The sequence below is a fragment of the Candoia aspera genome, chromosome 2, assembly GCF_035149785.1.
Source record: "Candoia aspera isolate rCanAsp1 chromosome 2, rCanAsp1.hap2, whole genome shotgun sequence".
NCBI lineage: Eukaryota > Metazoa > Chordata > Lepidosauria > Squamata > Boidae > Candoia > Candoia aspera.
Genome location: NC_086154.1, coordinates 140,071,686 through 140,093,749, shown reverse-complemented (window position 1 = coordinate 140,093,749; position 22,064 = coordinate 140,071,686). Strand labels below are relative to the sequence as shown.

The 22,064-nt window shown below is 38.3% G+C and overlaps 1 protein-coding gene across 1 annotated transcript in view; it reads right to left on the bottom strand.

Annotated features, from left to right (window-relative positions):
• Positions 1–22,064, bottom strand: part of COL2A1 (collagen type II alpha 1 chain) — a 73,414-nt gene that overhangs the window by 37,364 nt on the left and 13,986 nt on the right. The window contains exons 11-21 of the mRNA XM_063292968.1: positions 15,432–15,485; positions 15,092–15,145; positions 14,381–14,434; positions 14,234–14,287; positions 12,661–12,705; positions 12,163–12,216; positions 7,320–7,364; positions 5,764–5,817; positions 3,061–3,159; positions 589–633; positions 285–383 (exon numbers count right to left, since the gene is read on the bottom strand). Coding sequence (XP_063149038.1) covers positions 285–383; positions 589–633; positions 3,061–3,159; positions 5,764–5,817; positions 7,320–7,364; positions 12,163–12,216; positions 12,661–12,705; positions 14,234–14,287; positions 14,381–14,434; positions 15,092–15,145; positions 15,432–15,485 — 657 coding nt within the window. The remainder of the gene's footprint in view (positions 1–284; positions 384–588; positions 634–3,060; positions 3,160–5,763; positions 5,818–7,319; positions 7,365–12,162; positions 12,217–12,660; positions 12,706–14,233; positions 14,288–14,380; positions 14,435–15,091; positions 15,146–15,431; positions 15,486–22,064) is intronic.

Sequence of the window (22,064 nt, the reverse complement as noted above, 5' to 3'; positions counted from 1 at the left end):
AAACTGTACCCCCCTTCTCTTAAGTTCTGTCCACATGTAGAGCTTTATGAAAATAATGGGCAAGTGGCAACCACAATAATTAGTAGTGACAATAGGCAGGCAAAGTTTGTGAAAAAGTGGTTATTTTTCTTTTACCATCCATGGCCAAATCCCAGTCAAAATCAGCATGAGAAGAGCCTTAGAATGAATCACCCAAGATACAGAGCTGGAGGCAGGATCCTGAATAATCAGTCTGGGGCACCAGATATGTCACAGTTTCACAGTTCCCTATAGCTGTTTCTTACCGCCTGACCTTTGGGACCCAAAGGCCCTGTTGCACCTTGTGGTCCAGGTGGTCCACGTGGGCCAGGAAAACCAGGAGCACCAGCAATGCCAGGACCACCCTGTTAATTGAATCAAGAAACCAAGAGTTAGGAATGAGAAATGCAGGTGGATAGAGACACAGCAGACTATTCAGAAAGATCACTGTTGATGTTCAGAACTTTGATTGGTAGCTTAGACCAGAGATTACATGAATGTTCCTCAAGTCTTCCAAAGATAATATCCCCAATTAACTCTGCCTTTACTTCCATCTAATGTACTACTCACTGCTGATCCTTTGGCACCAGGGATCCCATCATTTCCAGGGTTGCCCTAAAAGCAAGAAGAAATCTGTGAGCAAAATACCGTTTGAAGAATCATTGCCATTTCAGAGGTTTTAAAAAAATAATTCACTTAACTTTACTGAATTGCTAGCAAAGCTATTGGTAAACTGCTATTTCTCTTTAATCAGCTATAAAGTGCTCTACTTGGGGCTACCCTTGAAGAATATCCGGAAGCTACAACTGGTCCAGAATGCAGCCGCGCGGGCAATTTTAGGTTCGCCATGGTGAGCACATGTAACACTTTTGCTATGTGAGCTGCACTGGGTGCCAGTTTGCTTCCAGGTCCAATTCAAGGTGTTGGTTATCACCTTTAAATCCCTACATGGCGTGGGGCCAGGTCACCTGAGGGACCGTCTCTTCCCCATCACATTGACCCGTCCCACCTGGTCATGCAGAGAGGGCATGCTAGGGACCCCATCTGCAAGAGAATTCCATCTGGCGGGGTCCAGGAGGTGGGCCTTCTCTGCAGTAGCTCCCGCCCTCTGGAACATCCTTCCCCCAGAGGTGAGACAGGCCCCCTCTCTCCTGGACGTCTGTAAAAAACTAAAAACCTGGTTTTGTAAGCATGCCTGGAGCAGGAAGGGGAATAATCATTCGTGGGGATGGCTAGTGTCCTAGAATAGCCCTTTATACTCACAGACTAAGATACAACCTTTAGCCATCTGGATTTTATTACGTTTTACATTGTTATGGTTTATTATATATTTGTATTTAACAACACTGAGTTTTACACTTTGTTTTCATTGTAAACTGCCCAGAGTCCCCCTTTCGGGAGGAGATGGGTGGTGATAAAATTTGATAAATAAAACAAATAAATAAATAAAAGCTCATTACAAAATCTTAAGCACAGTAATGTGTTAAGCACATTAATTATTCTTAATACGATAACAATTGAAACCCACAAAATTATCTTATGCATATCTTTTGATTAGTATCTGTTTGATTAATATTGTGGGAGAGCAATGGCTCCTACAGTAGTGAACTATATGCAGGTGGCTTAAACTACAAAATCTGTATATTTTTTCCTTCTTAGAAGACTCCCCAAGCTATTCACAGACATGCTATTAAATGAAGGCCGTTGTATCAAATGAGGGCTTTTTTTCACTAATGGTCTGATAAAGGTGAAGAAACCCAAAATAGCAGTGGATAGAAGAGAGAAGTTCTGGTCTTGAAATATGTCATAAGCAGCAGGTACAAACATAAATACATCCACTATGGCAGTGAAAAAACCAGTCACTTTCATTACAGCGAGTGAGGTTGATGAATTCACAAAGCATATTTTGGAATGAACAATATCAAATGGACAATTATTTAATTTACAATTACAGCTTAACTTGCTATCATGCTTTTATAAAACAGTTGGAATTTTTTTCCAGAGGTCCTAAAACCTCAGAATAGTCCCTACAAAAATTCAAGGAAAAGTGTGGACTTGTCACTTCTTATCTTGAATTCCCTCATAATTCTTGCCAATATTTTGATTTGTAGTTCATTAAGAGACAAACAAATGGGAGCTTCCATTTGTAGGCACATTTTATTTTCTAATAGCCAGATCAGCATAGGCAAGTGCAGATGATAATGTGCACATATGTAGGTAACTGTGGCTTTTATACAAGCCTTTGTATGTAACTGTTAGTGGAACCTAGAATGGATGAAATACATTGCATAGCCTCTTACATTTGACTTTGAAGGTATGGATTAAAAAAAACAAGGCACTATTCCTGCATTGAAGTGTTGCGCATACTGATGTCTGCTGGTGGTTTATGAATTTAGAATCGTAAGCCAAATGGCAGTTCTTTGTAACAGAAGCACCTAGGAAGTAGACATATTTCTAGACACAGTAAACCCTTGATTTAGCAGACTAATAGAGGCAAATAAGTGTCTATTACAGCAGAATGTTTGTTAAACCCAAAAGAGATTTTAGGTATGTATATTGTATGCATTTTATGTAAGCATAAAATGGGAGTAGGATTTTATACATATGAATTTTGCATATTTTATGAATTTTGCACAATGTAAAATGGCAGACGAGACTTTACACATACATAGTACTATATAGTGCATGGACAGATTTTCTCTGTTGCATTCAAAGTCCACCTAACTAAGGTCCATTAAAACCAGGAGCATTTGCCAATTACGAACCAGGGTAGTTTTTCCCACAAACTATGTCTGAGTCCATTTACATGCACATTCACATATTAACAGCAGCAAGGAAACAGCCATTATTCCCTGTCATCAGCTGATGGCTGATCAAACAGAAAGCAGGAAAAATTGTAGAGGGCACCCCGACTACATAGAAAATGGTCAAGGACTGTATGCAACCTATTGGTTGTGGATTGCCTATGTGTTGAACTAAACCATTTTCATGTCATCTAAAGATTCTGGACCTTGAATTTATTTGAAGAACCAGAGTACTTACTGCAGGTCCTGGAGGTCCAGGAGAACCAGGTGATCCAGATTCACCTCGAGAGCCTTGAGCACCCTCAGGGCCACGAGCACCAGTGGGACCAGCTTCACCCTGAATAGATATAAAGAAGGGAACATGAACTACTAAAGAAAACACAGCAGAGATATCCATAAAGAGAGGGATGCAAAAAGGGCAGTCCATGGAATTCGTATGACCTATCACCATTCCATTTTTTGTCACTCAGAACTTCTCAATGTGGGTGCAGAGGCAAAAATTTGAGGTGGTTTTCCTTGGGAGGTTGAGAGGAATTTAAGGGGCAAAATGGCTGCCTGAAGTCTTGCAAATGTTTAAGACACCTCTTAAAGCTCCTAAAAACCCTCTCCTCTGGGCCATGGCCTCACCCACAGTTGAAGTACAATCCTCCATGTAGCCGTCAGAGTCAATATCTGATATGGCCCTAGAACTCATGGAAGTTGCACAGTTCCTGCAGCTACACAAACACTTTCCTACTTCACACAATCTACTAATAAACATTTAGATATTGCCAGAAAAAAACTACTAGGTTCTTTGTTACCTATAAGAACAGTCAGAAAGTATCTTAAAAGAAACACTTGGCCATTACAACTTTGAACCAGTAGCTTTCTCTTCCATTTTTCCCCATTTTTGGAAGTTACATAATTGTCCTAAGTTGGTTGCATTGTTCTTTAATGGGGACCACACTTAGATCTCACATTTCTTCTGCAAAGTGCAATAAGAAATATTTCTTTATTTAAAGTAAAATAAACCAAGCAAACATAACATACTACCATGGCTTCTGGACAAGTAACTCTGATATTTTGGCATAGGAAAGGAATTCTAAAACAGGCCTTGGGGGTGGGTGGGGGGGAGACAGAGACCCTGACTTTTTGTGAGCAACTCGGACAATTAAAATATCAATCCTTAAACTGCAAAACCCAAAACTAAAACACTTGACCAGGGCCAATTTTTGGATTTGTCCACTTTTTTCCCACCCCACTCTTTGGACCAGCTCAACTAATAAAGAGTTCTGGAGAACCTAAAAGCTTGCACAGTCTTTTGTGTTATTTTGTACTAAAACTTTGGGCTTTTGCATTCTTCCTCTTCCCCCAACCCCCAGTGAAAACACTATTCCTAAAATATAAAATGCTAATATTCATCTCCCTTCCCTCACCCCATCTTATTATCTGTGACATTCCCTTCAGAAGGATTCTTTTCTCCATCTTTTATAACAAGGGCACTGACTGTTGCTGAAGAAGACCCATTGTCAGTTCTTGTGGGATACTGCACAAGGGGCCTCATTTCCTGCCATCTCTACCTCCCCTCACTCACATACACATGGCCCCTTCACTGTCTAGTAACCGTAGAAACCAGCCCATTAGCAGATTAGCACTCTAAAATCAGAAACCACGTGGTTCTGGAAATTCCCAAGGGAAGGCCATTCTCTCTGTCTGTCTCTGTGTTTTCCCTTGCCCTAGTGGGCCTTACAATAGCGAAACCTGTGAAGCTGAGCCAAGGAACGTAACATTATGATAGGTCCCCTGGGGGTTGATCGTCTGATTGCCTTGCACCTTTGGCAAAATTTTGAGTTCTGTTCAAGCCTAGGGCAAAATGCAGACTGAGCCAAATACTCGGGAATACTTGAAAGGAATTTGAATTACACTGAGGACTGAAGATATTATTGAAAAAGAACTGCAATATGAACACCCTTACAGATCCAAAAGTACATAGAAAATAGTCTTCTTCAGTCTTTACAGAGGTGACTACGCATGTTAGCTAGTGCTAAATTCAGTCAGCAATTTCTACATCTCTTCTCAAATTGAAGTTAAATGAAGGTATATGAGTGGGATGACCTGTGGCAGGAGCAAAGTTTAGCAGGGAATGGAGATGAGATTTTTTTTCCCAGCATATTTTTCAGTCTCAGCTATTATTCTGCTTATTGACTTGGCAATCGTTGCAACATAGATCCTCCCAGTTAAGGAAGTGAATAGGATTTGATTTAAAACAAGTTATTTTGGCCTATGCTTTTAAAACGTATTGTTAAATGTATTCAAGAATGGGCCTTTAAGCCCTGTTAAGGATCTTCCCCCTACGAACAAAATCATCATTATTAAAAAAAAACTCATATGCCCATCTGCCACCAACTCAAATTTCTTCATGTTGCCCTATACAGGATATTCACAAGCCTTATATTAGCCACTATTTCAAGACATTTTCTAAAGGTCTTGAAAATTCCTAGTTTTCTGAATGCAACGAGGACACCACACCTGCTTTCTCCTTGTACTGTTTTCATAGCTCGACTCTGCTATTCCATCTCACTGCACCAAATTATGCACCCACAGAAGCAGATGAAACTGAAGAAGACAAGAAAAGATGGAAGCCCAAAATTCTTCAGTGTAATTCATATTCTTTTCACTTCTCAGGCTGCCTCACCAGCACCAAAGGAAGTAATCCTCAAAATCAGAGATGGGTCCTGAGAGATCTATTAATATACATGTAGCATAGGCTTTCTTATTTTTTTTAATTTTTCATAAATTAACTCTTATTTGTTTCCTAATTCTTCAGACAGATAAACTAATAAAAAGAGAGAAAGATGCAGAGTGTGGGGTTAGCACAGTTGCATACAAAAAGCTGGGGAGAGGGTGCAATTTATGCTAGACAATTGCAGAAACATCACTTTGGCTTTGATGCATGTTTTACCTTTGCACCTGGAGCTCCTGGAAACCCTGGGCCACCAGAAGGGCCAACAGGTCCCTAAAAAAAAGGAAAGAAAAGTAGCTTCAGTGAGCCCAAAAAAAAGCAGAACTGAATTCTTTTAATCATTTAGAACCTCTGAGGCACATTTAAATGGTTGTACTCTTCAGTCCTAAAGTACAATAATTGAATTATCTAAATGTAAAGGTTGGCAATTGTGGCTGAACAGGGCTTCCCAATATATCTGAAGCCGAGACAAGACTTTGGTCAAACTGACACAAGAAATAAAGTTGCTGATGTTTTTCAGTTACTCTTAGGTTTAATAAAAAGAACCCTCTAACACCCCTCACTGTCCCAGTTCTCTACCTGTTCCAAATTATTTTCTTCCTACTTAGAAGTTTGGTCAGGAAAAGGCTGCTTCTCTTTGTATAACAAACAGAAAATCATCTACCTCTGTTTTACCCCTTCATTTACCACTCTGAAGCATGTTCTAGGCATCTTTCACCTTTGCTACAGCAATCTTAATTCTTAATTCTGCCCAGTGTTTTATTGTAAACTGCCCAGAGTCGTTCTTTGAGTGAGATGGGCGGTGACTATATTTGAAATAGAAAGAAAGAAAGAAAGGAAGGAAGGAAGGAAGGAAGGAAGGAGGAAGGAAGAAGGAAGGAAGAAGGAAGGAAGAAGGAAGGAAGGAAGAAGGAAAGAAAGCTTATTCTTTGCAGCTTGCCTTAATATTCCTCAGTCCTGTTGCCTCTGTTAAGAAGGCAAATTGTTGTTGCTCTGACCATAAGGCATCTTCCTCAGATATCTACACCAGTTTTTCATCTCCTCACATCCCAATCCTAGTTCTTCTCAGCTGCAGTGTCCACTGGTTTACGTGTGTGTGTGTATATGTGTGTGTGTGTGAGAGAGAGACACAATAGCAGGCAAAGTACCGCATCATGCATATACAAAAGGGGCAGGCCTTGGATTGCAATGCCACGCCCACCATTTTACAGATTTTGATACCCCTGTGGATGCCCATGCTTGTTCCTCAATCTTACCCTACCCTGACTTCCTACCAGTTTCCCATTTTTGCAGGATCTTCTGCTTCTCCAACTCCACCATCATTCAATGTACAAAAGTCTCTTGTTCTCTTACCTTACATAGAAATATACATATGCATCGTTTTTGCACCCTGTTTCCTCCTGCTCTCATAATTCATGTGACAGATATATGCCTCAGAGTTTGTCTGCCTGCTATTATTATTATTATTATTATTATTATTATTATTTTGAAAACACCATACATTTCTTTTTCATCTTTTAAATATCATCTTAAAATGTTTCCTTTTTGCAAAGCCTTTATCTTAATTCTGAAACAAAGCATGGGTATTTGTTAGATTAGACTACAGTCTTTGCAATAAGAAGATATGCTTTATAATGTTATCTTCCATAGTTGGGGGAAGGGATTTGATTTTTTTAAAAAAATAGATTATTTTAGTATAATAATACTGTAGTAATAAATCTAATTCATAACATGGCATTTTTACCAGAGGGGGAAAAATTAAAATAATTACTTACAGGTGGACCTGCTGGACCAGGGAGGCCATCATTACCACGAGCGCCCTGTGTGAACAAAATACTGAGTCAGAAAAGTATACTTCATCATACGGCAGTATTGTTATATTTGCAGTTTTGCTGCCAAATGGATTTAGAAATCAGAGCAAATCTTTAGTTATCTAATAGTACTGTATCTCTTTGCCAGCAGAACAGAATCTATTGGCAGCTAGATTCCTGCTCCCTCCTTAACTTTTCCTCCATCAGTACACCAACATCTACTCTGGACAGTTGGAGGCATGCAAAGAACCTAGGAGGAGGGGAAAGAAGAACATCCACTCTGGTGCATGAGTGGAAATTTGCCCACAAAATGCCTAACTAACTAACAGGACAGGGTGGAATATATGGAAAGATAATGCTTGTGGCCATTTTGAATGATCTTCGAAGCTCACCAACTTCCCAGTGCTTGCAACAACTGGAATAAAAGGGTCTAAATTAGCTTTCTTCAAACTTCCATTTAGATATGCTACAGGTCTATATGGCTCTTCTGACCAACTAGACAAGCTTTTGGGTTTTTTTAAAAATCATCTATGTCCTTGGTTCACAAGAGAAAAAGGCAAATCATACTAGCCTTGAAAAATCACGGCAAACCACAACAAAATCCTTCAGATTAGTACATCTGAGCCATATCTATGGCTATCTCTGAAAAATGGGTTTTAGAAAAGATTGTACTTTGCAGAACCACAGTTCTGATCTCACACAATCCCAGAGCCCAAGCGGGGCCTCTTGTGAGGAGTCCCTCTCAGCAGCTAATGGTCTGACATTCCTGCCCTCCTGTAACTAAAGACTAATTGCCTGGCCTAGCTTGCTCCTGTCCCAGGCAATGGGCCAGGAACACAAATGGAAAGGTGAGGCAGAAGGGTCACGTGAATCTTGTCAGCATGATCAAAAGCCCTCAAGGGAATGCCATCAAAGAACTTTAAAAAACAAAAAACAAGGAGCCATGGCTTCATAGAGAACACGTGCTTTGCATATAGACAGCCCTGAGTTTAAATTTCAGCTAAAAGGACCCCAGTAGCTGAACTAGGAAAGCTGCAGACAGCAGCTGCCAACAGCGGGCTAAGGATCTGATTCATTCAAAGGGGGGCTCATAGATTGAAATCCCACAGTTGATTCATTTGTCTTAATGGCCAATCCTTCCTTGTTTCCTGCAAGCAGAAAGATACACAGTATGGGTCTTCTGGGCATGTGTCAAATGTGAGCATATGAAAGGTCAAGGAGCAATCTGTTGTCCTCATTACAAAGCATACTTCAGACTTTTAAAGCTGCCATTTTAGGGGTATGTTAGGGAATAGCCCGTGCTTTCGAATCTCCCAGGTACCATCTAGTTTGAGATCACAGGTAAAAATTCAGCAGGAATTTCTACAGTTTGTTTCTCCTCTAGAACGTTGCTTCATTATTATTCATATAATCATCGAACTGGAAGGGGCCCTATCCAGTTCAGGAACGCAACTGAAAGCATCCCTGAGAGGGGACTGTCCAACTTCTGTTTGAAAACACCCAGTCAAGGAGAGCCCACCAGCTCCCTGGAAAACTGGTTCCACTGTTGCCCTCTCTTACTGTTAGAATTTTTCTAACATTTAGTTGGAACGTGCTGTCCTGTGACTTCAGTCCATTATTCTGTCTTCTACATTTGAGACAATAGCCCAGACCAGTAATAGCCTTCTGTGGGGCAAACATCCCACCTGAAGAATTCTATCCCTATTCAGACTTCTCTTCTTACCACTAAACATCTTTACTTCCTTCCATTTCTCTTTATTGGACGTAATTCCTAGTGCCCTGATCATCCTTACTGCCCTGCAATAAATTCAAATAAGTTTGTCCAAATCTTTAAGCACCTTTTCTGTCTAGCTTAAACCAAGGTGAGTACGGAGACCAAGTAACAAAACTATCACATGACTGGACATAGAAGACAAAACTATGTTCTACAATCTCTCTGCTTATTATCCTTCCTACAAGATAGAAATCTGAGGAAAGAAAATGGATTCTGTGTGTTTCTGCATAATTTTGATAAGCTTTAGGCCTGGTCATGCTGTATGATACAGTACAGTTGTTTTATAATAATCAACTTAATGCCAGCACCCTGCTGATCCTGAAAAGCTAAGTGGGGTGAATTCTGGATAGGAGATTTGGATGGGAGATTTTAATTTTGTAACACTATTAACACATAACACATTACTGTATATGGCAAACCACTTCCGAAATCTTGCAAAGAAAACTTAAGCAACTAATCCAGGTAGTCACCAGGAGTCAAAACTGACTTGAAGGCACAAATAATTAAATAATTCTTCTTATTAAATCCAGGAAACTAATTAACACTATACACAGAAATTGTATGTATAAGCTGTGATCCAAAAAGCTGTATTCCCGAGGACTCTTCGCTGTAGCAAAAGCCTTTTTCTCCTTCACATGCCTTCCTTCAATTCTGGTAAAATACTAAGTTTGTGCAAACATAACTCCTTAAAGGGGTAAAGCACTCCTTAAAGCAAGTGTGTGGCCCTCTGGATCTGCTCCTTGAAACCACAAGACAATCTCTCAGAGGTCTTCTGGATAAAGGCCTCTGAGAGATTGTTTTGTGGTTTCATGGAACAGATCCAGAGGGCCACACACTTGCAAGCAAAACATCTTATTGAATGACTTGCATAGGCCCAGTAAAACCCCCGTTTAAAGATCTCCAAGTTTATAATTTAAATAAATAATTTGTTTTCTCCTTCAAAAGATTATATTCTCCTATGTCTGAAGTGGGACTATTTTAAAAAGTGTGTCTTCGTTTGTTGTTCTAACAATGACCATTTTAAAAAAATGCTATCTCTTTGCACTACTAGTGCAAACTGTATTTGGAAAGGGTAAGAAACTTACCAAAACTACAGCGATGACAAAATAGTCATCAGGAAATTACCTTCTTGTTGCCAAGCCTCATGTAGCTGGCAAAACCAAGGAAGCAATAATGGCACAGATTTCAGGAAAGTATCTTATGCTATTCTGGGGTGAAAACACAGTAAGTTTTCAAGAGTCACTTCCCACCCTCCAATATATGGAGATAAGTCAGTTAAGGCAGAGTCTCTTTTTTTTCCCCCCCTACCTCTCTCAAATCTGGACTTGCCTCTTCTCAGATAAACCAAATATCTTGTTCCCTACTTTCCCACAATCTCTCACATCTCTTCAATACGATGGATTTAAATTCAGTAGTAGGAAACAGTAAATCCAACTGTTTCCTACTACTGGAAATCTGGACTTACTAATACTGAGTATCTTGATTACTTCATCTCCTTAATTCCTTCACTGTTTCAAATCTGTACATAATATAAATTAATATAAATATAAATACTGGAACTTGGACCAAATATGTTCCTGCTGAGTTTTATAACAACCCTTACAGAAATTTTACCATGTAATCAACAAAAAGCCAAAAGAGATTTCAGGCAATGTTTATTTCAATGGCAAATGAAGGATAACATCTTTTGAGATGTGAGGTGGACCAAAGGGACAGTGTATTTGACTTACAACTCCATTAAAATAGCTGTACCTGAAATTCAGCTTTCTTTCAATGTACCTGCAGTACATTGCAGGTACAAATAACTGGTTCAACTGCGAAATTTACCCATTGACATTGGACAAGTCACCATTTCTCAGGCTAATTTGCCATGCAAAGTTGTTGCAAAGATCAGATGGGATGGACCATGTATGTCATCCTATGCTCCTCAGAGAAAGAACAGGGCAAGAACAGGGTAAGTAAATACATGGAATAGATTCTGTTCCAATAGCTTTGATACAGAGGATTGTCCAGTCCTATTGTCCGGTCAATGCACTAATCCTATTATTATATTACTTTTGTGCCTTCGAGTCAGTGTTGACTCCTGGTGATTGCCTGGTTTGCCATTGCCTACTTCCCAGGACTGAGAGAGAGGGACTGGCCCAAGGTCACCCAGCTGGCTTTGTGCTAAGGTGGGACTAGAACTCACGGTCTCCCAGTTTCTAGCCTGATGCCTTAACCATTATACCAATGTGGCTCTCTACTAATCCTATAAACTTTGATTAAGTATTGCCAGTACATCCAAATTTACAGCTATATAAGCCACTATTGACTATACTCTCCTGCCTTCCCAGATGTTGCTTCTAGAACCATTAGCTCTCTTAACCTAGAAGTTGTACTTTAAAAGGCAGACCTCCCTACTTACTTCTTCCATAAACTTGTGCTGTATGGCACTTAAGGAGAGGCAGGTGGGAGGAAGGAAGGAATAGGTAGGAAGAGCTACACTGTATTGTATTGGCTCTTCCTTTATTGCAACCTTCCCCAGTCTGGGCAGTCTCCAGATATCTTTCCTAAACAGCACAGTTATTTTTGAGAATTTAGGTCCACACATCTAGAAGGTGCCCAGGACAGGTTTAGACCAAAATTTAATTCTATATTTGAGGTCCAGACCACAAGATAATTAAAACTGTCTTCTATACAAATGCCTCCCTTTAATTAATACTGTTTTTGCACAGCTTCACTATTCATGGCACAGTAAATGCTACTGTCCTCATCCTAAGGGTATATTAAAAAGGATGTGCTTTGTGTGTATAGCCACCATAGTACTGCATTAACTTGGCTTCATTCTTCACATTAGGAGGGGCAGGAGATTTTTCCACCATTACTCCAGGAGATGAATTGGCCACAGTGAATGAGATGGCAATTGCAAAGTGGGGGCGGGGGGGATTCTACTGAAGGCAGGGATGCCTGTATGTATTCTGTAGTTGCAATAAGCCCTCAAACAACATTTCCAGGTAGCAAGGTTTGTAACATTCAAACCATGCTGATACTTACAGCAGCACCAGATCCACCAGGACGTCCCCTTTCACCTGGAAGACCACGGGGACCCTAAGAAATAGCAGAGGCAAAAGTTAAAAAGGTATTACAACCATACTATCCCTCAAAAGAGTTATCTTCTGAAAACTAGTAGCCCATGTGTTTACAGTGAGAGTGATCTGAATACTGTAGGACCCTAATGTTTTGTGTGTATGCACTCTCCATGACTGATACAGTGCACGGGCATTCACATGCTGTGGCTAAGGAAGGATGAGTGTCTGGTGAGGTTCTGGATGGAGACTACTTTACGTGAGAATTCTACCTATGTCATCTAGATTCCATGGAGCACAAAATGTAAATGCAGTTTATTTGCATTAACTTGTAAGGAAGCAAAGAAGGGATACTGTAGTTGGACAAATAACGCTATGTATGGATAATCAGATATGAACAATGGCCAACCTACAAAGTTAGTGTGTTGTGGTAATGATTAGAAATAACTGAGCAATACATCCTCACCATAGGACCAGGAGAACCATTCTCCCCAGGAGATCCAGCTTCACCCTAGAGTAAAAGAAACAATGGTAACTAAACTCTTATTAGACATCTGTGTCATCAAACAGTCCAAGAATATATAAAACAGATTGGGACATCATGGTTGGCCTCATGTTGCAAAATCATTACTGCCTTTTACGTTGACTGAACACTAGAGGGCAATTCACAAGCATGAAAAGTACATCAATAGCCAACCAATGGCTGGGCATTTCAACACATCTTCATTAGATGCAATACCCAGGATGACCCATAGCTGTCAGTTTCTGTAAGAGGTGAGTCGGTTCCAGCTCTTATAAAAAGCTTGCTGCCAAGTCAGCCATGTTTTTATGACACTTAATCACTCTCCAGGCATTACAAGTAGTCCTCCTTTAGTGACCACAATTGGGACGGGCAACTCAGTCGCTAAGTGCAGTGATTGCTAAATGAAACCAAACTGTGCTTATCTTACTTCAGCTTTCCTTTGCTTTACAGACTTGCAAAGGTCATAGATCTGAGGATTGGTTGCAAGGTTACTTTTTCATCACTGTCATAACTGCGAATGGTTGCTAAGCGAGGCAGTTGCTAAATGAGAACTACCTGAGGTGAATTCTCTAGCTGTAAAAGAAGTCCAGTTTTCTAGAACTGGAAGTCATTTTGGACATGCAGTAAAATGAGTATCAACTGCCTGTCTGTGACAATATAAGATAATTAGGCCCTAGGTGTCCTGGGAATCCTCATGCATATTCCTTCTTAATGTAGGTGTCTTGACATACCAAGCATTTTTAGGATGAATAAGTTGGTTAGAGATACCATAATGCAATGGGTACAATGTAGCATCACAGAAGTTAGCAAAAGGAACACAAATTGGTGGCAATAAAATAATACATCTAGAATATGAGTGGGCACTGTTTCAATATGGGCATACTGTAGTATAATTATGAATTAACTGAGCAAGTTATTTTTCAGTAACAATTTTTGCTGAATAGTTTAAAAAGAAAAGAAGAGGGTTTTTTGTAAATGTTTTTTTAAAAATATTTTTACTGTATACAGGTAGAGGACAAATACCACTATTCAAAAGTACTGTCTCATTGTTTAGTGTCTGATTTGTAAAACTTGCCATCTCTGGTGAACTGATTTCTAGTATCAGTAGCCTGAGCATCATTTTAACAGGGAATGTTTCTCCCTTCTGTCACCTCAACAATATCTGCTCCCTTTCGTGTAACTTCCTTCAAAAAAAAAATCCACCAAAAATATTTATAATTCATTTTTCATATGACACACACTGCCCGTGGTAGACTAGCAAAATGGCAGCTGAGAATGTTTTTCTATCACATGAATTTCAATTTAGGAATGGTTAATTTTGCTTTTCCTGCCTGCAACAATTGGAATCTGTTATTGAAGCTTCCCTTTCAAAAGTAAGAATTGGTAAGTTATACTTTGATATTTGGGAGTGGGCAAGGGATGGATAAAATGCACAAACAAATGTAATCTTAACAATATCCTAAAAATAGCAGGCCTTTCACAAATGACATCTTAGGATGGGAGTTCTAGGTCCTACCTTAGCACCTGCAGCACCAGCTTCTCCTTTAGAGCCATCTAAACCAGGATATCCCTAAAAGAGAGAGAAGGAGAAACATAGGGATCAATTCTGAATTGAATTGAATTGAATTAAAAAACCTAATCTATAAAATAGTTGCAAACTTACTCTGTGACCTTTGACACCAGGGAGACCAGGGGTCCCAGGGAAACCTCGAGCACCCTAAATGTAAATGAGAAACCAGTCAGGTAAAAAAAAAAAAGACACATAAGGTTTTTTTAAAAGATATATGCAATGATTCCTACATTTCTGCTAACTTCGTAACAGTTAAAGTACAGAAAAATTATCTGCAAAAGCTAAAGAAAAAGGCTAGGTTTCTAATCCGACAGTCATTTATACAGAACGTAGATCAGTCTGACCCGCAGATGTTTGTCATAATAGAAGAAAACAAAACAAAACAAAACAGCCTGTCAAGAAATGGCCTTTATAACCTTTCATTTGCCTTCTCGGTCTGATTATCTTCATCATTAAAGGGAAGAGAAGAAGACTCTGCTTGCTCCCTGTTATTCACTCCCTCTTCTCAGCACCCTGATTTAACAGCACTCCTTTTACTTCGGGTTATACAGAATTACAATGCTGCAGTAAAGGTGCCCAAAGAACAGGATGTTATTCCTGCCCACTTAGCATCACGAAGGCTGCAATTTTCAGCCGGTCACCAGGAAAAGAAAAGGAAGACACTTTGGCCCCAAACACCATAATTTCACACCTCTAAGATAAAGTCAAGAATTGTGGCTTCCCTGATGAATCTAGTTATCTGTACTGTACTGAAACTAGAAATGACTCTAGATATCTGTACTGATATGCAGGACACAGCCATACCTGAGGTCCAGGAAATCCACGCTCTCCTGACTTGCCAGGTTTGCCTGCTTCGCCCTGAAAAAAAGAGAAAGGGGATGCAACTTTATTTAGGAAGGATTCCATTTACACAAAATATATGGTCAAACAAGAGGATAAGACTTATCAAGACTCTGCTGTGCTGGGCCTGACCTATGATAAAGTCTGGCATTCTACTGCCAAAATGCTGGAAACACAAAGGCCATCTTTATTTTTAAAACATTTTAATGTAACTTTTCTAGCAAACTCCTCCTTCACCTGTGCTGATTCAAAGCTGCTTGAATCAACTATTATAATATTGGGGTGTTAAGAAAATAATACTCACATCATCTCCTGGTTTTCCAGGTGCTCCAGGTGGCCCACGGGGACCCATTGGGCCCTAGAAGAAAAGGAAAGAATATAATTGAGAAGAATGAAATATGAAATAATGGGTTGTAGTGACTCCTCTTGAACTTGGTATGGCATTGAACAACAAATGAGACAGTTGGGCATGTGTCCTGATTCCTTGAATATTAAACTCACCAGAAATTGGGTTCAAATTCTTCTCAACTGACAACTTCCCAAGCCATATTAGTCTTTCCTACACCTGACTCAGAGATTTAGGCACTAATTTCCTTGAAAGCATCTTTTTCAATACCAAGAGAAAATACGTCTACTGATCTATTGACAAGGAGTTTTTTTATCTATGGCAGCTAGATAATTTATCACAGTACAACTTGTTTAGCAAAGAGGATAACACAGAGGAATATATTTGTGGGAAAAGAAAAAAGAATGTGTTCCTTTGCTGTAATACAGAACCTGGGATTATTCACTGAAGCCAAATAGGGGGAGATTCAAGACAGATAAAGATTAATATGCATAAGACAATGCATAATTAAACAATGAAGTTTGCTGTCAGAAGTAGTAATGACCACCAACTTTAATTACTTTAAAAGGGGAGTAGACACATTCATGGAAGACAAGGCTAATAATAATGACTGATCAATATTGTTTTATATCACCTTGGGTATATATTACTCTCTAGCTTCTGAAAAACAGCTGCTAGAGAAGAGAACATTAACAAACAGTTGCTACTGCCTTCATACCCTACTTCTAGACTTCCCAGAGGCACCTGGTTGGCACCTTGGAGAAGATAATGCTGGATTATCCAGCCACAGGCCTTTTCTCCCGTTCTTATAGCCAGTTCTGGATGATAGAAAGATAGGGTTCCCCCCATGGGTTAAAATATGTGCTTCTTGTAGAATCGAAGTATTTAAAATGTGCACTTCTTGCAGAATTGAAGGATTTTAATTTCCATGTATGATTAATGCAAAGATTAATTTATAAATTAATACATTGTGGATTAATGCACGATGGATGTAAAAGTGTGATGTTGTAGAGGTGCACCAACAGATTAAGGATGGTCAGTCCTATTCCTGACTGAAATTCTTATTCCTGACTGAAATTGTACTTCAGTTACACCACCAACAGTTGGGAGGTGATTTAATGAGGAGGAGGAGGAAGAGGAGGAGAATTTTCAAAGTAAGATTACAGCTTGAATGCTTTTTCATAACGTTTTTAGTTCTGCTTTAAATTTTAATTTCCTTCACTGTGGTATTTCTCTTTGAAATAAGCAAATTTAATCACATACTAAAGTAATTAGCAAAGTATAAATGATTTATGTGTAAAATTTATATAGTCACAATATAATTCTAAACATACAGCAGCCTTCAACAGAAACCCACAGAAGACTGTTCACATATAAAGCATCTCTAATTTCTCAGCAATGAAATAATAATTACAAATACTAAAGATTGAGAACCAGAAAATCAGATATCCTCCTGAAAACGCTATCTGAAGCAAACAAAAGTTGAATTAGGTGACAGAATGCAGCAAAAATGCTACACAGGACTTCTATTTCCAGCAACAGATCCATATTAAGCATCATCCCACCCTGAAATTATTTTCATATGCAAAGCAAAACTATAGTATTGTCCTCAGCTATTTGCAGGATTTTATATTCTTCCTGAAGAAATGAGAACTCATTTATAATTTCCCAAACAATTCCATCCCAGTAGTTATTAATGTACTGTAGATGTCCATCAACATCCCACATGGGCCTTAAAAGTCATCTTATTCATTAAGATGCAACTGACACTGACATTATAAAGTTGTGTCACAATGTGCCAATGTATTCATAGCAGACTTAAACCACAAATCCTCATCTTCTATTCCTAGGTGCCTCTCTACTGACATCCTCCTCACCTTGATCCAGGGAAAGAAGACTCCTTAACCATTTTCACCTGGATCAGCAGTTTCTGTCCCACCATTAATCTGAGCCTGGATCAATCCATGCAGGAAATTTACTTTATGTTCATATAAGGGATACAAAAGTCCACTGATCTTTATATGTAAGCTTCCTGCTACTTCTCTGAACACACTTGGCCGTTAGAATCAAGCCCTAGGCTTCAAAGATGCTCTAGGTAAGAATTCTTACCTGCTGGATTTGTTCAGGTATTCTTTAAATAGTGTGTGCATGTGTATGTGTCTGTGCACACACATACACACACTCACTATAAAACTAGGGAACTGATTTTTAAAAAGCCAGATGAGGTAAGGAAGTGACTAAAAGGCATTTCCATGCTGCTGCTATTTCCAGTTTCTGATCCCTCAAAGTGATCATGACTTGCAAATTGTCTTTGAACTCTGCCAGCTTAGCAATGTTGAGGACAGGGTAAGAAAATAATTGCTCCTCCCCAAACAACCACAGATCTAACAACAACAATCACACACACACACAAAATCAACATATCCCCTCTCTAAAGGAAGGAAAGAAGGACCCAAAGACTGAAGGTCTTTGCAAGCAGTTGGACTGTTGCCTAAGAGAAAAGACCAGGTCTTGTCATTTTCACCCCTACCTATTCATTTTGGGTAAGCTACTGTATGAGATCAATGAAACTGTTAAGCCAACATTCCCTTCACAGGACATGCTGGGCTAGCTGAAAGCCAGGAGCCTAGTGAAGGTGGAGGCAAGAGTTTACTCCAATGGAGGAAGGGCCTGCCTTCAAGTACCAAGAGTCCCAGCATTTCCATCTGAAGACTGGCCTCAGCACAAGAGCTGAAACCAGCCATAAACTGACTCACCCACCAAAGGGAGATGATGGTATAGGATTGCCTAGATGTCGAGCTAATCCAAAAAAGGTGCAAATACATTGTGTGGAAATGCTCACAGCTTTCAGATAACCTCTACAACATACTGTCATTACCCACCACAGCCCAACAGTTCAGTTGATAAAGCAGTAGATGCCTATTTTAATCACTGGGGCAATAAAAAAAAGAAAGTACAATTGTTTAAAGTATGCCACCCAGGGAAGCAAATCATATCCAAGTATAAAAATGTAATAAAGTATGTGAAATTAAACTTTAAAACTCAAAAACTCCAAATTTGCAAAGCATTCATGTGAGGACAATTCATACAGCAGAACCATAAACTGAACAAGAAAAGACAAGAAAATATGCAAAAGATTCTAAGGGATATAAAGATAAAAGAGGGTGAACTACCATAACGAGATCTCCAGGGAGAAAACATATTTCACAGCAAATTAAACTCCTACAGCGTCAACTTTCTATAGTATATTAATGGTGAGAGAGATGGAAATAAAATTGAATGTTGTTAAAAAGAGGAATTTTGAGTCAGCAAATAAGCCAGAAAAATGGCTGGCTCATAGACGAGAAAGGCGAGGAAAAAGAAAATTATATTAAAATCACAAAACAAGAAAACTATGGTGACTGATAATGTTAAGTATTCAAAGAAAATTTCAACAGTATTATACAATGCTATACAAGAGAGAAGAAATTTCATCATCAAGGGCAGATGAATACTTAAAAGAAAATCTACCAAAGTTAACAGATGCACAAAGACGAATGATAAATAGACCAATAACAATAAGATAAATTTATGATGCTATAAAGAAGATGAATAAAGGTAGACCCCCTGGTCCATATGGATTGTGGGCTTCTTATTATAAATATTTTGAAGATGAGCTTTTATTACCTTTGCAAAAAATGAACTCCATTTTAGATAATGGTAAGATACCAGATAGTTGGACAGGGGCACATTTATTTATTTATTTATTTATTTATTTTATTTTATTTTATTTATTTGGTCCCTGCCATCTCCTCTGATCAGGGGACTCTGATCACATATTTAGCACACATATAGGACTGATTCCTAAAGAAGGACAGGATTTGACTTTGCTAAAAAAAATTATAGGCCTTTATCATTACTGAATAATGATTATAAGATATTCATGACAATTTTAGCTTAAAGACTGAAAAATGTTTTACAAAATTTTATCCATGAAGACCAATGTGGTTTTTTACAATTTAAGAGACAATTAAGAGATAATATCAGAAATGTTCTTAATATTTTAGGGTACTTGGAGCAACACAACGAAAAACAAGCTACCTTAATATTCCTTGATGCAGAGAAAGCTTTTGACAGTTTAAACTGGACTTTTCTGTTTAAAAATTTGGAAGATATGGATTTCAGAGAGAACTTTATTACATGGGTGAAAGCGATATATACTTCACAAAAGGCACAGATTTTGAATGAGGAATTGACCAAGCTTGTGAAATACAAGAAGGCAGAGATGCCCACTTTCTCCTATGTTATTCATTCTGGCTCTTGAGTTTTAAATAGAGATATAAGGCAAGATGATAGAATCACTGGAGTGAAAGTTATAAACTAAGGGCATTTGCTGATGATTTGGTTTTAATTTTGGAAAACTCCTTAGGAGAGATAGATGTATTAATGGAAAACTAAGAGAATTTGGTACATTGGCTGGATTTAAAATTAATAAGGCAAAAACAAAGATGGTGACAAAGAATATGAAGATGGAAGACCAAAAAGAATTGTCTGTGAAAACTGTTTTTCAGATTGAGAAAAAAGTGAAATATTTGAGTATCAGTATAACTAACATGAATTGTATGTTATTTCAAAATATCTATGTTAAAGTCTGTAATGAAATTAAGAAGGATTTGTTGAGGAAAATTACAATTGTCATTGTTGGGAAGAATTTCTGTGGTAAAACGAAATGTGTTACCTAGAATGTTGTTCTTATTTCAGACAATATCTGTTTTGAGAACTGATGCACCATTTAAACAGTGGCAAAAAGACATATCCAGATTTATATGGCAGGGGAAAACCAAGAGTTAAATATAAGATTCTCCAAGATGCAAAGGAAAGAGGAGGACTGGGATTATCTGATTTTAAATTGTATTTTGCTTTCTGCTGTTTGTTTGGATGAAGGAATGACTTTTAGATTTAGAAGATCATGGTCTGAGGTTTGGGTGGCATGGTTACTTACGGTATGATAAAGTAAATGTAGATTTTAAAAATCATTATATTAGGAATGCCATACTATAAATATGGAATAGACACAAACCAAGACTATGCCCAAAAATACTTTTGTTGGCCTCGGCTCAAAAAGTGTTTTATAGAAAAGAAACAGTGGGCAAAGACAAATGGTTAACATATAAAGATTTGCTAGTACAGGAAAATGGGGAACTTAAGAAGAAATCAAGAGAACAATTGACTGCAGAGGGATTTAGTTTTCAATGGATCTCATACACACAATTAAGAGAAAGATTTAATACAGATAAAAAAGTACCAGGAATAAAATGTGATAAAATGGAATCTGAAAATGAATTATGTACAAATGATGAACATGTGATTCTTGAGGTTTGAAACAGAGGAAGAACAAGTTAAAGAATGTATGGTAAAATGGGCCAAGAATTTTGGTTATAATATTCAGATGGAACAATGGGAGAGAATGTGGTTAAAAGGTCTGAAATTCCCGTTTTCTTACAATTTAACAGAAAACTTTAAGATGATGTACCGTTGGTATATGACACCAGAGAAATTGTCTAAGATGTATAAAAGTACTTCTAATCATTGCTGGAAATGTGAAAAACATGGGCATTTTATCATGCATGTTGGACTTGTGAAAAAGCAAAAAGATACTCCCCCCAATGGGAGGAGATGGGACGGGACAAATTGGATAAATAAATAAACAATAAAATAAATACTGGATACAAATACATATGATGATGCAGAGAGTTTTAAAAATTAACATTCAGATGAAACGAACTTTTCTTATTAGGACTTACGGACACTCAACTAGACAAGGCTCATGGACGATATGGTATACCATATGCCATATACAGTATATGGTAACAGCAGTGAGCCTTTTATGTGCACAAAGATGGCAGACTACAGAAACACCAATAATGGAGGAGCGGATTGTGAAGATGGCTGCGTCTGCAGAAATGGCTAAATTGACTTGTTTGATTAAGGAGGGAACTACAATTACTTTTATAAAAGTCTGGAAACCTTTTATAGACTTTTTGCTAAAAATGGATAAAAACTGCTGATTTCAGGATTTATTGATCAAAAGGTTTGTTTATAGGGAACTATGATATGCAATATGGGAGGGTAGAGATGTTAATTGCTGTTTGTAACTGTTGCAAAGAAGATCAGAAGTCACTTCTTTAGATACCTTTCTTTTTCTTGCTTCTTTGTTATTCGCTTTTTCTTTTACCCTTTTAAAATATCTTCCTTTTTCTATTTCTTCCTCTATGTTTCTGTAGTTTTTTAAATCTTTGTAAAACCTTCTTTTAATAAAAATTATTAATAAAACTCAAAAAATCCTCCAATGCCAGTATATGAAAACATCTGAGAATCAGAGCAAAAAATCTCTAATAAAGGAACAAAATCATCAATTAAAATATATTTAAAGCCACTACGTTTTCAAAACCATTTTAGAAGGTGCAACTGACGAAAGCCAAATAAAAATCTCAAGAAGGATGTCCAGTAATAGAGGCTACTGTTGAGAAGGCTGTGATCACAGCTGTTTCATTTTCTGTAGCTGACGTACCAACCGTTAAGTTATTCAGCTGCACGTAGAGGATCTTTATG